Source organism: Alligator sinensis, unplaced genomic scaffold (genome assembly GCF_000455745.1).
Source record: "Alligator sinensis unplaced genomic scaffold, ASM45574v1 scaffold913_1, whole genome shotgun sequence".
Taxonomy (NCBI): domain Eukaryota; kingdom Metazoa; phylum Chordata; order Crocodylia; family Alligatoridae; genus Alligator; species Alligator sinensis.
Window position 1 is genome coordinate 778,661 of NW_005842501.1, and position 16,501 is coordinate 795,161.

At 39.7% G+C, this 16,501-nt stretch overlaps 1 protein-coding gene across 4 annotated transcripts in view; it reads left to right on the top strand.

Annotated features, from left to right (window-relative positions):
* Positions 1-16,501, top strand: part of THSD4 (thrombospondin type 1 domain containing 4) — a 675,583-nt gene that overhangs the window by 524,656 nt on the left and 134,426 nt on the right. For all 4 annotated transcript variants that reach the window (XM_025213010.1, XM_025213011.1, XM_025213012.1 and 1 more), the window contains one exon: positions 406-610. In XM_025213010.1, the coding sequence (XP_025068795.1) occupies positions 406-610 (205 nt within the window). The remainder of the gene's footprint in view (positions 1-405; positions 611-16,501) is intronic.

Here is a 16,501-nt window from a genome sequence, read left to right on the forward strand (position 1 = left end):
CGGACCAACCTTTATAGCAGTAGTGCCACGAATTAGCTCTCCACCCTATCTGAGTGCCGCTCTGATCCCTTTCCTCTGTCTGATCTGCTGCTCCGCTTTTCCCTTTCTGACCTATTCTCTTGGGCTGATCTGCTGTTGTCCTTTTCTGCTATCAGCCTTGTCTTCCTGACCTTCTCCTCTAGCCACATGTCAGACAGAGACTGCTCATGCCATTTGTGGAACACGTGCCACAGAGTAGCCACCCTTGGACTACAGCAAGGTCCTAAATTGAATTGCTCAAGTCTTTTGGTCTGTGAACTGTTTGAACTGTCATATAAGACAGTTCTATATTGATTAATTCTCTGAAGCAATTCATGAGACAATATTTGTAAGGTCTGAAAAAAGTTACCTCTTTAATTTTTGCAGAGCATTGGCTGTGATGACTATCTGGGCTCCGACAAAGTGGTGGACAAATGTGGAATATGTGGAGGGGATAACACAGCTTGTAAGGTTGTGTCTGGAGTTTTCAAGCATACACTAACAAATCTCGGCTACCATAAAATAGTAGAAATTCCTGAAGGTGCTACTAAAATCAACATCACTGAGATGTCAAAGAGCAACAACTACCTGGGTAAGTTATATTTCATTATCAGTAAAGCATGTTATATGCATTGGCTGGAGGTTTGTCCCAGCCTTTGCCTTAGCCTTGTGCCCTTTTAGAAATGTGGAATGGATTCAGTCAAATTGCAGACTTAAAACCGTAAGTTGGAAAGGTCCTTGATCACAAGTAGTAAATGCATAAAGTACATCAAGAAGGGGAGGTGCTACAATGCTGTACTCAGAATACAGGATCATTTGGATGGTAAATGAAATTGCTTTAAAAAATATAATGTGGATTAAATGAATTGAAGAGGAAAAAAACAGGCATTTGGAGATCTATTGTCAGAGCACAACAGTGCCCTGCATTTGTGTTGGTGAAGAACTTTCTGCCAATATATTTTTGCCTTGTTCACCCAGTGAGCTTCTCTACTCATGGTATGACCTCACATATAGTTTGAGTGCAAGACTCAGTTTATCCATGGGTGAAGTGCCACTTAAAGACCTGCTTTTTTTCCAGGTGACTGAGAATTAATCTACTTATCATATATTTATATACCCCAATGTATTAGTCCTCTTCCCCCAACCTCTCTCCATCTGTCAGTTCTTAGACATGAGTCTGTCCTGAGTGTTGCCATAAGCAAATAATAACGGAGATACATATGCCGGTTTCTTCGTTCTCATTTTCCTTTACGCTCTCTCATCACTCCAGGTGCATCAGAAGCTTCATGTTACAGTATTTCATTTGACTTGCCAATTCTCTGAGCACTGCCACTTTCCATTTAGCTCCTCAGCCCCTGCTTAACTATCAGAGAAAAAGGAAACATTTATTATCCACATTGACTCTCTTTGTTTTTTCTACTTTTCCATTACTCTTACTTTTTTCACTGGCTGGTTGGTGTCAAGGGATGCTAAAGTATTAGACTGCTTTTACAGACATCTATCTGCAGTCAGGAGTACCTTGTATGGCTGCAGATTACATATTGTAATTTATTTAATTTTGTTTCATAATCTGACTAAAAATGTAACACTTCTGAGTAATACAGGAAAAAAAAACTATAGGATTTATAACTTCTACAACAAATATATACTTAGTATTTCTAACTCTGGCTGCTTTCCCAATCCATGATTTTCTGGTGAGCTATACCTAAGTGTGTGTTTGGATTCTTATTTGAATGTTCTGCATGGTGTCCATCTCTTCAAAGGGATCTGGTGGTGAAGGAGAATTATTGTTCTGTAAGAGAATGGTACCTTCCAATGCTAAGGTATGTTTAGAAGAAAATGTGGGAATTGGACATCAAATAAGTGAAAGAGAGGCTTGCTAGGAAAGCCAGTGAAAATCATTACATTAGAAATGCATCAAACAGTGAAACGAAAGAGATTTTTTCTTTCAGATGTCAGCATCTGAAAATGGCTAAGAAAAAATACCTTTAATACTATTGAAATGTGCTGGGCCACATGACCATTTTTGGAATAGGCAGAGCAGAAAAATAGTAACATTTTTGCTTAAAAATAATTGGAACTGTTAGCATGCATGGGAAAACAGCAAGCTTTCTGTTTCCCATGCTTTTCCTCAGCCCTAGAGCTCCCACTGTTTTGTTTGTGCCAGCACCCTGGTTATATTTTTAACTGTCACATATGGTTCATTTTAAAGTTGATGGTATAGATTTTAGATTGCTAAATTCACCAAATTAATCTCCCATATATTGAAGCGTCCTGAGACTCTGATTCCATCCAACAGGCCATCAGGCATCTCTGCTTTGTCCACAAGGCATTACAGACTTGCTGCTTTCATGACTGCTGTCAGTTTATCATCATCAAACAGATCGTCTTTTAAACAAGATCAAGCCACAGTGGCAAAAGCAGCATCTAGAGGAACATAACACCACAGCTAAAGAACTGTTTATTGACCATTGATTGTGAAGTGAAAAAGGGGGAGGGAGGACCTGCTGAGGTCACACATTTCTTAGTGGGCTGTGAACAACACATTTCCTACAGCCAGCACTAAGCATTCTCAATGTGGGCATTTAAGCAGGTTTGAATAATGAACTATAACCCTTAATCTTACTATCTCTGAAACTCTGGGCTGTTTGAAATCCAAATAAGACCTGATATATTTAAGAGGAGAAAAAGAAACCTGGCACTTCAACGTGCCAGAGTTTTCACATATTTATCTAATTAAAACAAAAAAAAAAGCACTTAGACTTTAGAAAATACATTTCTTAAAATACTTAATAGGTGTAACTTTATACACTTAAGTGCTTTGGTGAATTGCTTTGCTTAATTGCTTACATTTAAGTGCTTTGGGTTCCAGTTCTGCTATGTTTGCTCATGCTAGTGTGCTAATGTAAGGACAATCCCACTAGAGTAAGCAGGGTGACTTAGGGCCTTGTTACACCTTACTTTGTAAACTGCACAAATGCTGATAAGTGTTAGAGTGCTAGCTTGAGTTTGGAGCAGTCACACCTTTCAGTCCTCCAGGCCTCTTCTGGCTTGAAGTAAGAATCCCCCCCTCCCCACACCTTCTTTCCCCCTTGTCCCTCAGGCTTCCCCCGGTTACCCTCTTCCCCAACCTGCTTCTAGCTGTCTGTCTCAGTGGAGCTTGCAGGGAAGGGTGAACCTGCCTGCCCAGCTGCCACTGTGGGGCTACTGCTCTTCTCAGGGCTGAACCCATCCAGAGACCAGCAGCCAGGTGGGCAGGTTAACCCTTCCCTGGGTGCTCCCTTAGGAACACAGTGGGGGCAGCCACAAGTAAGCAGGAGGAGGCAGGGGGGCAGTGAACGGGGATCTGGGGTCCTGGGGAGGGCAAGGGGAGGGGCAGCGGGCCTGATCTGGGCCAGCAGGGCAGGGGGACACGTGGGGTGTTTACACTAAGATGTAGCCAAATATCTACACCTTAACGTAACATGAGCTGGGTAGCGTGGATCAGAGAGAATCCCGCCCTACAGTGGTGCAACTTCGAGTTGCCTAATAAGTGCTTAAATCTAGTTTCAGGTGTTAACGGGCATTTTTACACGTGCAAGTGCCACAGCGCCAGGCACTTTGAAAAGTGCCTGGTGCTGCAAAGCTTGCAGTTGTATAAGTTGTGAAATGCACATCAGCGTAAAGAAAATGGCGACGGTACACTTTTGAACTAAAATACTTAGGAGGCGCTTTAGTTTAAAAGCTCACCGCTACCATTTTCTCTGCTCTGATGCTCATCTTGGCACTTATGCAATTGCAAGTGGCACAGCATGTTGTGTGTCAGCTCCTGTGCAGAGCAGACTTGATTAATCGATTAATGGAGTCTGCTCTGAAGTGGTGGATCTCCAGCATGTCCGAGAACTAAAAGGTACATGTATACCCAATGTGTACATGTAACACCCAATATGTGGACAATCCAGATGTTAAGAGCTCCAGGTGCCACCCAAAATTGCTGTGTAACAAGGCCATTATTAATGGGCGAAAGTCCCATTGATGTAAAGGGGACAAAGATAGGGCCTTATGTTTTTGTCAATAAGCCTTCAAGTTTCACTGGATTTCTCTATGCATTGGCTCAGGGTCATTGGAAATGTTCGCCAACTTCAACAAAATTTCCTGGGAATCTAACCTAAGTGTTCAGTGTGCCACAAAATGTGAGACTCACTGGAGCGGCATGTCATTTCATGAAATATTTTTTCCGCAGCTCCAAATTTACATTTCTGTGTTTTACAATTTTGTCCATGATTAAGGAAAATATATTCTCATGGTACAATATTTCTAGTTTGACTAAATGGAGGAAATGACAGGAGAGATTGTTTCTGTGAGATTTCAGTTAAGATATTTGACCAAAGAGTGTCAAATTGAGGTAAATTCACAGAACCTTCTAATCTTGACTATGTCTAAAATTGGATATATGAACCTTTAGCCATTCACCAGACACTGCCTATTACCATTGTCTTTACTGAAATACAGAGCCAAAGGTAATAGGCTTAGTAACTGAAGAGTGTGTTGAGCAGAGTGGCTTTCCTGGAGATATTAATGTGGTGGTAACTTAGTTCTTTCTAGTTCTAGGTATAGGGCTCATGTCAATTTGTTCATGCTACATGAAGGAAAGTGTGATATGGGGATAATGAGATATATATTTCTTGTTCTTTGAAACAGTAATAAATTTTGTCTCTAGAATAAAACCATGCTGTTCTGAATAGGGATTGCAGTGTTTCCAGAATATATAACATTACCCAGGTATTCAGACAATTCCGATTAAAAGAAGGCACACAGCAAATACTGTAAGATCAGCACAGAGTGGTTCATAGATCAAGTATTTAAATGCAGTTATCTCATATGTCTCTATATTTGACATTTTAGAAGAATCACCAGTTTCATAGTATTCATTGACAGTATTTTTAGCATTTCCAGGTTTCCACTAACATTACTTGAGTGGCACTGAATTTTATTTATGTTACTTTCAAACATTGTTAATGCGCTGAGAAATATTATAATTTCCAGATGGTGTTTCTTTTATTTTCATTCAGGTAGTGTTCCACTGTTTGTCAGTTTTAATTACAAAACCTTTAACCTTTCCATTCCTTATTGCCATTCAGGTAAACCTAGAGCACATGACAAAATAGATGCTGTCTATTTTAGAACTTGAATTCCTTTCTGAATAGTCTGTACTTCCTTTGGGTTTGGGAAATGAGTAGCAAATTTTACTTAATCTAAATTATAAATCATGATAAATGTATTTGTTAGTCTGTTTCTATGCTTTAGCTTTCACAGTCAAGTAAAACCTACTTACCTTTGCTTTAAGATTAAATTGTGCAGTCCTGAGCTCTACAAAAATTACTATAATAATAATGAGATTTTCTCTTGGACCTTTGGGGCAACAAAGGAACTATCCCTACACAAATCCTTCATCTGGAAGAGCAGTTCTCTTATTTTCCCAGTTTTGCTTAGAAAAGAGATAAAAGCATGTTTTTAAAATCCCAGTTGTAAGCATCCATTGGTCACATTTTTTGATCCATTGAAATGGGAATTTTGCCATTGACTTAAATGGAAACAGGATTTGTTGGTTTTAGACTTGTCCAGCAAAACATAGGCTGGTTAAATATAAATATTTTCATATATTTGGGATTAAGATTTGGAGTAAATAAGTAATTTAAAAACTACAAAATATCAGCCTAACAGTATTATCCTGAAAGTGGCTATTTTGCCAGATGGGTCTTAAAACCTAATTTGAAAGAGTGGATGTGATATTGTTATCCATTTTCTCAACAAATAGGCATGTTAAGGGGGAAACTTGTGGTTTAAGTATAAAAAATATGGCTAAATAAAATCAGTTAAAATATAATAATAAAAAATATAATGGTGATAAAAATATTGTGAAATGGTCTGATTATGTGGGTAATCTAATAACTTTAGAGGCAGCTTCAATGGTCAGATAACCTTAACATAATTCTGCACATGCAGTACCAAATAGAGTTTTGCCCATTTTAGCCTTTTATGGAAAGAATCCTGGGGAGATGAGATGTTGGGCAAGCTACTTAACCTCCCGGGGCCTTAGCTGTATAACGTCTACTTCAGAGATAGCTGATATGAAATTTAATTCATTAGGTGTTGTAAAGCCCATCTTCATTAAGTGAAGAGTTAAGTGAAACAATAAAATGAATGCCATTATTTAACTCATATTTTCAGTAAGGGCATTTTGCATTCCCTCCCACACACGAAACATACAATATCTGTATTTAAAATAATCCAAAAGTGTGTGTGTGTGTGTGTGTGTGTGTGTGTTAAAACAACAAAGTTCAGGAGATTTAGCTCTTGTCCTTTTGAACTAGATATTTTGTTTAGCGTGTCTGAATGTTTAAGTGGATTTAAGGAATTTATGCTGTGAAAATGAGATCAGATGAAGCTAAAGAGACTAAGAGCAGATTCTGTGGAAAATATTTTCATATCCCTTGCAGCAGAGAGAACATTTCAAACATAATGTCTCCTGATGAAACATTGTCAGCAGCTCTTGCGCTTAAAATAACATCTTAAAGCCAATGTAGTGATTCAGTTCTACAGCGAAAAAGTAATTTATGTTGGTTTTTTTAACTATTGACAGAGAATGTTGAAAATAAGCATTCCTAGAGGTACTCCTATGTCAGATGCAGTCATCTACAATTTCATGATAATCTCTTTTATCTAATTGCTTACTTTGATTAGTATTAATTCAGAAAATCAATATATTTAAAATCAGAATCTGGAGGGGAGTTTTGGATTCTGGTGTTCAGGATTATGCACGGATTGCACAAACCAAGGTTATAAGATTGTTGTGCACAAGAACAAGTAATGCATAGCTGGTGATATACATAAAAGGTACAGTACAGTTGGTTTTTAAATGATGGAATTAGAAATAGGATGAATGAGTGTTTTGATCTCACAGGGCTAGAACTGTTGGTAGTGCAAAAGAAATAAATCAGTACTGGGATATGGGTACCCAACCTGCTTCTAGGCATTAAGGGCTTGACTGAATTCCCACAGAAGTGAATGCAAATATGGCCATTGACTTCATAGTTACAGGGGAAGATTTGATTACAGGCATGGCTCAAAAGGTTAACTTGAAACAAGTTTTAAATTCTTTTTAAATTCTATTTTTCATTGCCATTAAGCCCTCTAGTCTGGTCAGAAGTATCTTTCTAGATATCAGATTCACCCAAAGAACCTTGTCTTTCTTACGGTATGATACTACTTACACTTTGTCTTATGCCAGAGGAGGAAAAATTATTTTCCTAATTTTAATGTATGCAAGGGGATCTCTTTATAGTAAACTCTTATGCAATGAAACTGCTTTTAGTGCTGCTCAGTGATGATTGTTAGTAAGAACCATAGGTCAAGTACTAATGAGTCATTCACTTCCATTCAAAAAAAGAAAAAACCCTGGAAAGCTTTAATTGTCTATCACATGAATAACAAATTTCAAAATGCTGTTATTATAGCCATAGACTGTGGGATTTTTTGATAGTTGGAGATCTACTACTACATGTATGGATATGTACGTCAGCATATGCATCAAAAACAAGTGTCTGTAAAGTGTATTTGCATTTCCCTTGTACTCCTCTGTACCTCAAAATGCATTCTGTCTGCTAATCCATCTCCACTGAAATGGCCTTTTCTTGGCCACAGAATGAAGAGAATTGGCTTAAAAGTCTCTCAGAAAATGAGGAGGAAAAATGACACAGAGGCTGAAGCTCAGCATAGAAAGGTCAGATCAAAAGAGGAGTTTATGACAAAATTGAGCATGAGAATAAAGGCAGTTCAAATCACAGCCTCTGTGTAGCACTAACTCTGGCATTTTCTATAATATCATTAAAATGTGCCTGTCCATAGTAAATAGTACAGGGGTGGGTGTTTAGATGCTACTACTATATTGTAAGCAGTGGACCATGTACCCATAAAATATTATTTTTAAGGAGGAAGACTTTTTTGGCAAAAAGGGGAGTACAAAATAAACATTTCTAGGAAAACATAGTTATGTTAATGTGAGTTGGTAATTCTTGATTTTTTATTTTTTTGGTTATTGGACTTGGTTTTGAATGTTCTGCCTAAGCAAACTTTTAGCTTTAGCATAGCTAAATAAAAGGAACTCCTGTTTATTTACTGTATGCATTTTGAACAAGGCTTATTTATTTATTTGTTACTTGTAGGTAATAGATGCCCGATATATTTTTCTTCCAATATAAACTTTTCTCAGAGAATAATTAAAATAAAATAATCTCTTTTTTTTCATTTTATGCAGGCTTATGAAGCATATCAGGTGTTCACACTTGCTAGTGGAAAGGGTGGAATTTTTAAACTGCTTTAACAGACTGGTGCAACCTATAAACAGCTACTGACTTGAATCGCACATTATTTTATGGTAGTTGGTTGACCTGACTGTTCATAGTAAATTGAAAACTGTCTCTGTTGGTCTAATTCAGGCAAACATCAAATTACAAATTTCTTCCTTTTCTAATAGCTGTATTAGTTCAGTTTCTTCCCAATTCTTAGAAGTTTTCTGATTCCATGGAATATGTTACACTGTGGACATGATCTGCCAAATTTAATTGAGAATTCAGACACAAAATTACCTAGCATTTTAACTTATACAAAAACTTAGCAATTATAGTGTTTGGGTTCAATTTGCTTAAGTATTCAGGAGTTCTAGGGTTATATTATATTCTCAGTTACAGTTACATCTGGTAAAAAAAAACAAACTAATGACTGTTAGAGACTTACTTCAAGTTAACGTTATTTTAAGTGAGAGCAGAATGTTGCCCTAGATGCTAATAAATACCCTATGTTCACTACCCTGACCACTTGGGTCTGCAATTTTGGGTGGAAGATTCACAAAAACTGTCTTTCTGAAATACTTCAACTTCAGATGCCAACTAGAAATGCTGAAAAAGCAGACTTTTTTGTTGTAGTTTGTTGGAACAAATGGTTAGAGTTGAAAATGGAGTATTAATTAGAAGAAAAAAATTACATCAGTGTTTACTTTACTAGTAGCTGTCAACTTTTCTGAGGGCTAGAATATGGCCAGAAAAAAATAATTGCATTTTAGAGGTATAAAACTTAGGAACTCCTAACTTTACAGTGGGCATGTCTACACATGCAATTAATGCTATATGGGTTTACTGCGCAGTAAACCCACCCTGGGCAGGTGTCTACACATGCAGCCATTTGGAAGCAGCTTTGCTCCTAATGGCACTAGCCTGCTCCCAGCCTCCTCTGGCCCTGCGCCACCCCCACAGCAGCCAGGAAGAGCTGGAGGATCTGGCCACAGCTGTCTGGGGCCAGGGCCCCTGTTGCCAGAACCTGTACAGTGGCGCTGTACTGCACAGTCAGTTCATTTACTGCGTGGTAGTGTCTCCTATAGATGCACCCAGTGAGGAGGAAATGGCACACTTTCATTTTGTTTGCACGTGTGTATCTATGGGTGTATACAAGTGTCAAAGTGCTTTGGCCACAGGATGAGACAAAATTATTGAATGGATTCTTCTTATAGTTAAAAGAAAATGTATGAAGCAGCATTTCAGGTGTATGGTTGCTAATCCAGGGAACAAAGAAGAATAGAAATAGGCTTTCTGAGGACATACATAGAGTGCCTCACTCAACTGTAACATTTTTTAAAATTCAAAATACTGTTTTAATGTAAGAAAATGTTGATTATGCAGATTCTGTCTCAACTGGCTTAATACATGTTTTATGATTACTTCTTTAAATGTGGTCATCCTGTAGGATGAGACAACACATATCTGTGTGTTAAGAAAGACAGATATATTTTAAGGATGTAGCGTTTATTATTACAGCTATATTTGTAATGAACTGAGAGATACCAGAATGTGCAGGGACCACCCCCACCTTAACTGCTGTTTTGAGAGAGAAATTTACAGTACAGTTTGATCTTCACTATGTTAGCAAAAAAAGTAATCTGAAGGGGGTGTTGTTTTTATAGTATGGGTGTTAATATAATTATTGTTAGCTCACTTTAAGACATGTTTTGTTTAAGTTATATACACAGGCTTCAGACTGAGAATGGGTTATATTTAATAAATCAAAAATAAATAAAATGATTTATTAATTAATTCTGGCAAAAATCCTTGTTCAGTTTAGTAGTGATAAATGGTTCAGTGACCTTCCTCTGCAGTCTGTGGAGTTTCACTGAACCTGGGCCTGAAAATCTGGTCTTTTTTTGGACCTCCAACTATAATTCTTTAATACCTATGTTAGCAGTTGAAAAAGACCTTTGACTATTCAGAGGATGATATTTTTATGTGCTGGAACCAGACCTGGCAGATGCTCTTGTTACCATCTGTCTGATAGTCGGTCTTGCATGTTTTGTAATAATGTCTGTTTTAATACAGCCAGTCTCAGGCTGCCAAGTTGCATTTGATGGATATAAGATAATGGCAAGCAGGAGCAAGATTCTCAGATTTAGACTTTGATGTGACAGAAATGTTGGCAGCATATTCTGTCAGGAATCTTGGGGTCATTGTGGGCTTGGAGCTTTCCTTGGATAACATATTCCTGTCACTACAAGGTTGGTTTTTTTCCTTCTAAAGGAACATAGCTAGGATAAGGCACTGGTGGTCTGTAGTGTTGTGGAAAAATCTTTGTCCGGTATTTCATGCAGTTCAAACTGGTTATTGGCAGTGCTGTTTTACACAAGTCTTCCTTCTGCTACTACTGATATTTCAAACCCAGAATGTAGTAGCAAGACTTCCGTTACAGGTGGTAATTCTAGGTAATGGAATTATTCAGATTAGGTCCTGTAGTTGCTCTCACATGCAAACAACTGTAGTGTAATCAGCAATTCTTTACATGCTGGTCCGTTTAGGTTGGGACTGGGGAAAGCCTTGTGAATTTACATTAAGTAACACCACTTCTGAGAGCTAGAAAGCCGGGGGAAACATTAGAGCCTGTTGATGTCCAACAGCCCTTATGCAGATCGGCCTTTATGTTTATAAGACCTGAATTCAGTGTTCTGTACCACCAGGGATGTGACCAACTGGTTATAATGAACCAGTTCTCTGTAATATTTATAATTAACCCTTCTCTATTTAAAACATTTTTGAAGGTAGATACAATAGGATTTGCTAGTTTAAAATTAGAAACAAAGAGGAGCAAGTAATTTAGTGTATCCTACTTTACATAAAGCAGATTTAGAGATGAGACCATCCAGAAGTCTGTGCTAACATTCCCGAATGTGGGAAAGTTTAGAGGTAGAGCCTGACTTCAAGACCTGATGCCATTCCTATGAAAGTCAATATACCAGCTCCAATTGATCTCTTTGCACATTGGATTATCTTCTTAGGGGCTCATCCTATTGTTAAGGGCAATGGGAATGCAAATGAAGAAGGAGAATAAAGTAGCCATGCTCTTCCTAAATTTGCTTATGGAACAATACAAATGTTTACAAAGCAGGAAAGTATATTACAATGAAGGAGAAATGTTCAAATTTCTGGGCCAGTTTTTAAGTAGCTAATACTTTTTCCTGGGATATATATTAGAAAACTACATTTTTGCCTCTTCCATGTCTTTCTAAGAGTTACGCTTCTAATTTATATCTTTGTCCTCTGAATAGGTTCATACTGATTTCCTGCAGAGAAACTTCCGTAAATAAACATTTGGCTCTTTATAGCCAGCTTGTAGTTCTTGCCTGGGTGAGTTACTTGTTAGCCCCTTTAAGTAGTTTTTGGGTCAAATGCAACTGTGCTGTTAATGTGTACAACTCACTGAACTGAAGTTGAACAACAATTTCACGCAGTGATTCCCAGTAACTTGTGGTTGACCCAGAAAACATCTATGCATTACTCTGTGCTGAACAAGTATTTTGCATTTACTAATTTTGTGTAAAAAATTACATTTTGGGCACTTCCTAGATTCTTGTTTTATTTTTATAGGTTCCAAGGTGACTTTCTCCTATTTGGCAAATGGGCAACTAATACACAGTGAGCTGTATGACACTGGGTACATCTGCACATGCAGTTAATGCACCTGAATTTTCTGCAAAGAAAATTCAGGCTCATTAAGGCACTCCTAGGCACACATCTACATGTGTGACTGTCAGGATCAAATTTACTCCCACTGGGAGCAGTTCAGTTTAGAGCTACTCCTGCCCCCTTGCCCTGCCCTGCTTTGTCCCCTTGCAGAAGCCAGGGGAGCTCCAGGCTCCCCTGGATGCCAACCCCAGGCTGGCATGGGGCACAGGGATCAGGCCTGGGCTCCAGGGAGCTGGGGGAGCTGCCTGGGAGCCACTTGCCCAGAGCTCAGGATCGAAGTACTGGTTTAGGCAATGCCCTATGCCTGAGCATGGGGGGAAGCAGTGCCAAGACTGGGAGGGGAGACATGGGGAGGGGAAGCAGTGCTGGGGGGGGGGAGATGCAAGGGGGAAGCACTGCTGGGCACTGCTGCTGCTTCTCCCCAGGCCCAACACTATTTCCCCCCACGACTCCTCCCTGGTCCCTGGTGCTGCTTCCCCCCATGTCTCCCGTCAGCCCTGGTGCTTCTCTGCTCCTGCTCCCCACCCATGCCTAGGGGGAACCAGGAGCTGAGCAACACTAGGACTGGGGACAGAGAGCTCCCCCATCCTAGCGCTGCTCATCTCCCAGCTCCTAGGGGAAGCCAGGAGCTGAGCAGCACCAGAGCCATGGACATTTCACCCCTCCCTCCATGCCCTGTGCCCCCCTGCTGCCTGGGCTGACTGTGAGCAAATTGTTCCTGGTCAGCATCTAAACATGCACTACTGTGCAGTAACTGATGCACTGTTAATCTAGTACCTGTATCTGTTGGTACTAGCAAATAGCACATTAGCCTAATTTACTGCACAGTAAATCCTGCACATGTGTAGACCCTGATGCTTTACTGAACATTAGATTAGTCTAATGTGCATTAAAGTGTTTTGTGTAGACACACCCTCTGAGTCTGTAGGATTCTATATACGTTATAAGCATATACTAAAGAAATACCTTCCCAAGAGGCCATTGATTTCCTTTCTCATACTAGGAGGTAAAACTTTCCAGAGCCCAGGCCAAGTGACTTGGCTTGGTACTGAGAAGATGTACTCAGGAGTAAAGAGGAAAAATCCCCATTCTCCAGGCTACAGAAAAGTAGTTGATCCCACACATCCTCCATCTGTGCATCAAACTTCTTTTCTACTTTAGTGCTAGACACTGTGAAGTGGAGATATGCAGACCTCCTTTGTGACCGCAGCAAATCCAGCTTCCTCTTACTTTGAACAACTGTGATAGATATGCTGAGACAGAGCCCTCCACATCCATGGAAGAAGAGAGGAAACTTGCCTTGCCTGCTGTTCCTCATGGCATTCAATCTGGCATGAACACCAGGGAGAGTTCTTCCTGTCATTCTCCAGTGGACTTAGATTTGCTGGTATTTTCCTGGAAAAATATCATCTGCATACATCTATTCAAGGAGGATATTACTCCTTTTTTCCAAGCTGTGCATTGGATGCACTTAGTGGCTCAGTACCCCCTCGATGATGATGATTAGTTTTGCAGCTCATGTAAATCCTTTTACTTCATGAGTTTCCTAGTTTTGTCAGCATTTGGCCAAAGTATTGTTATTTTTAATGTTGTTATTTTACTGTTTGCTTGTAAACAGCACTGTTATAAAAACAGCTCTCCCTGCAGTATGCACTAGCAGCAGCCTGCTGTTGCTTAGATGTTCTGCCCTACAAATACATCATTTGAACCACATCCAGCCGCAGAGTCCCACTGAGGTCCTTGTTTCATAAGCTCTGTATTAAAGGACTGGCTCTTTTTTTCTTCCAATATTGAAATGTTGGTTTGAAGAGAGGGGAGAGGGATAAAGGGAATGAAGTGAAATTGCAAAGGAAAAGCTCAAAAAAGTTGGCACTTTGGTTTGTTTGGCTTGTAAAGGCTGGCTGCTTATGTAACTATCCATACCCCTTGAATCTGCAAAATTGGGCTGGAAACCTCATGAGAACTGGCTCTTTTCTAGGATGTTCAGTATTTCCTGCTTCTCATCAAATCCAACAGTCTGTAAATTCAGACTTTTTCAGTGTTTTGATTATACTTCTGCTTTCAGTTTTGGACAGAACCAAGGAACCTGACCGTAAAATGAAAAAGAAGATAAATTTCAGAGAAAGAAAGGAACCCGTTTTTTAATGTTTTGAGTAAAGGGATGAGTTTTTATTTTATTTGAACCATTTCACTGGTGCCTATTAAAGACATGTCAGCTTTCTTGAAAATATATGCATTTTTTGACTGCACTTGACAAAAGTGTCAAGAAGATGAAAGCAATTGCAGGAGAAGCTCTTTTTCAACATACGTATAACATGCGATGTTGGGAATACCAACCTATTGTTTAGTTATGACTTGTTAAAAATCCAGGCTCTTTTGAACAGCAGGTATTAATTAAGCCTCATTTCATTCAAAACTGGTGCCCATTTTTCCACGACTACTTTTTTTTCCATTGTTTCTTCCAGAGCTGTAAATGATAGAATTATTTTGTTGCAGCTTTGATTCTCTCTCCTCAAATTGTCGTCCACTGTTAATATAGTTTAAGAAAATACTAAATGCTGTAATTGAAGCTATACTTAAAACAGTCAAATCTTGGACTTTTTATTAGACTAAATTAAACATGTTCTTCTGTGGCCCTTGTTTTCATGTACATTGGGCAGTCTGGCTCTTAATTTTTACATTCATCCAATTTAAGGTCTAGGCTGTGGACTCTTGTTGCATCCACAACAAATTTTAATGTACAGCTTAGTGATGGTAATGACTATCATTTTCCCTTCACCTCACATTCTGTATTCTTTGCCTCTCCTCCCTTCCATTAGGACCTCTGTCAAATCTGGAGCAGGTATGATTTTATTGTTGGAGGTCTTAACTTCTCATATTCTATAATCTAGTTTTTATTCTTCACCTCTGCTTATGTAGCATTTTTCTAGTCTTTTTACTTCTGAAATTTCTTCTATTCATCCTTTCATTATCACTGCTTTCATCTTTTTAACTTCTGCTATGCTTATTGTTGGAAGGCAGTTTCATTTATCTATATTTCTCTGAGCCCACCTGGGCCTCACTTTATCCTCAGTGCACACTTCCAGAAGTAGTGCTTCTGAAATTTGCTGTTTTCATTTCTCCATTTTTTCCCTGTCACTTGAATCTGATCTCTGATGGCCTTGTGATTTGTTCTGCTGATACTGAAGTGCTTACTGATTACTCTAAGTGGAGAGCTCACAGCTGGAACCATGGTCTTTTTTCATACACGTTCAATGCTCTTATGTATTTTAATCCCTTTAATCAGGGATTAAGTTAGTGTCTTATGCAGTAAAAAAAGACATCAGAAATTTCTGGTGAACTGCAGGGACTGAAATTAATAAATAGTTCATTTCATATATATCAAATATTTTTAGTTACCATCTCTAACAAATATCTCATAACAATTCACAGATGAAACCAGGTTTTATGTTAAGCACCACCCACAGTTTGACTGAAAATGCTCTTTTTCTGGGAGTGTTCGTTAAAAAGGCTAATAAAGCTGGGCCTATGTGCTTCAGAAATTTTCGTTACATAGAAACATCACAATCCCAATCTCTTTAAGGAAGGATGGGTATTGTATCAGCCAATGTCACAGTTCTGCTGGACATCTCTCAGGTTTCCTGTGTCCCACATGTTAGACCTTTGTGCTTTGAGGCATCTCTGGACCTCAGATGTTGTGTCTGTTATTTTTTTCCAGCTCTCTTGGATGTTTATTAGACTCTGGACATGCTTGTTTAAGTAGAGGCATAACTGGGACGTTCTGTGCCCTGGTCAGCAGCAGGGAATAGGGGAGTGGCTACAGCTGAGGTGCTGATGGCAGGGGCAGCTGCTGGGAGAGCGGCAACAAAGACTGATATCCTCCTTCCATCCCCAGCACAAGGGTCTGATGTCCTGGGTGCTCCTTCTTAATTATACTACTGCTTTTAAGGAATCTAGGCTAAGTACAGACAGTCAGCAAACCTGAGGCAGAGTTGATCCAATCTTTGCAGGTTTCTCTAAACAATTTGCGTTCATTCTTTCATTGGCTAAGGGTGGCAGAAGCCTGCACTGGCCCAGGTTAGAAGGCAGGGGGTGCTCGAGCATGGCTCCCAGCCTGCCAGCCATTGATGAGCTCAGTTGGGGCCAAGTGAGCAAGATGAATTCCTCATTGGCTGCCTGGCTTGCCCCCAACCCCCAGCTGTCCCCACTATGGGGGGCGGGTGAGGGGGGGAGGAGTCCCAATGCTGAACCAGGGTCAGCCCATGTGGGGGAAAGGGGCATGCCTTGTGGGGTTTCCTTTGCCCTGGCCTGGTCTCCCCTGAGCCTTGCCAGCTATGGGCAGTCCCACACCAAGGCTGATTCCCCATCCCCCCACCATGCAGTTGGGCCAGCTGCTTAGACCCTCTTCCTCCCCCCCCCCCCCCCCCCTCTTCCCCTCCCCC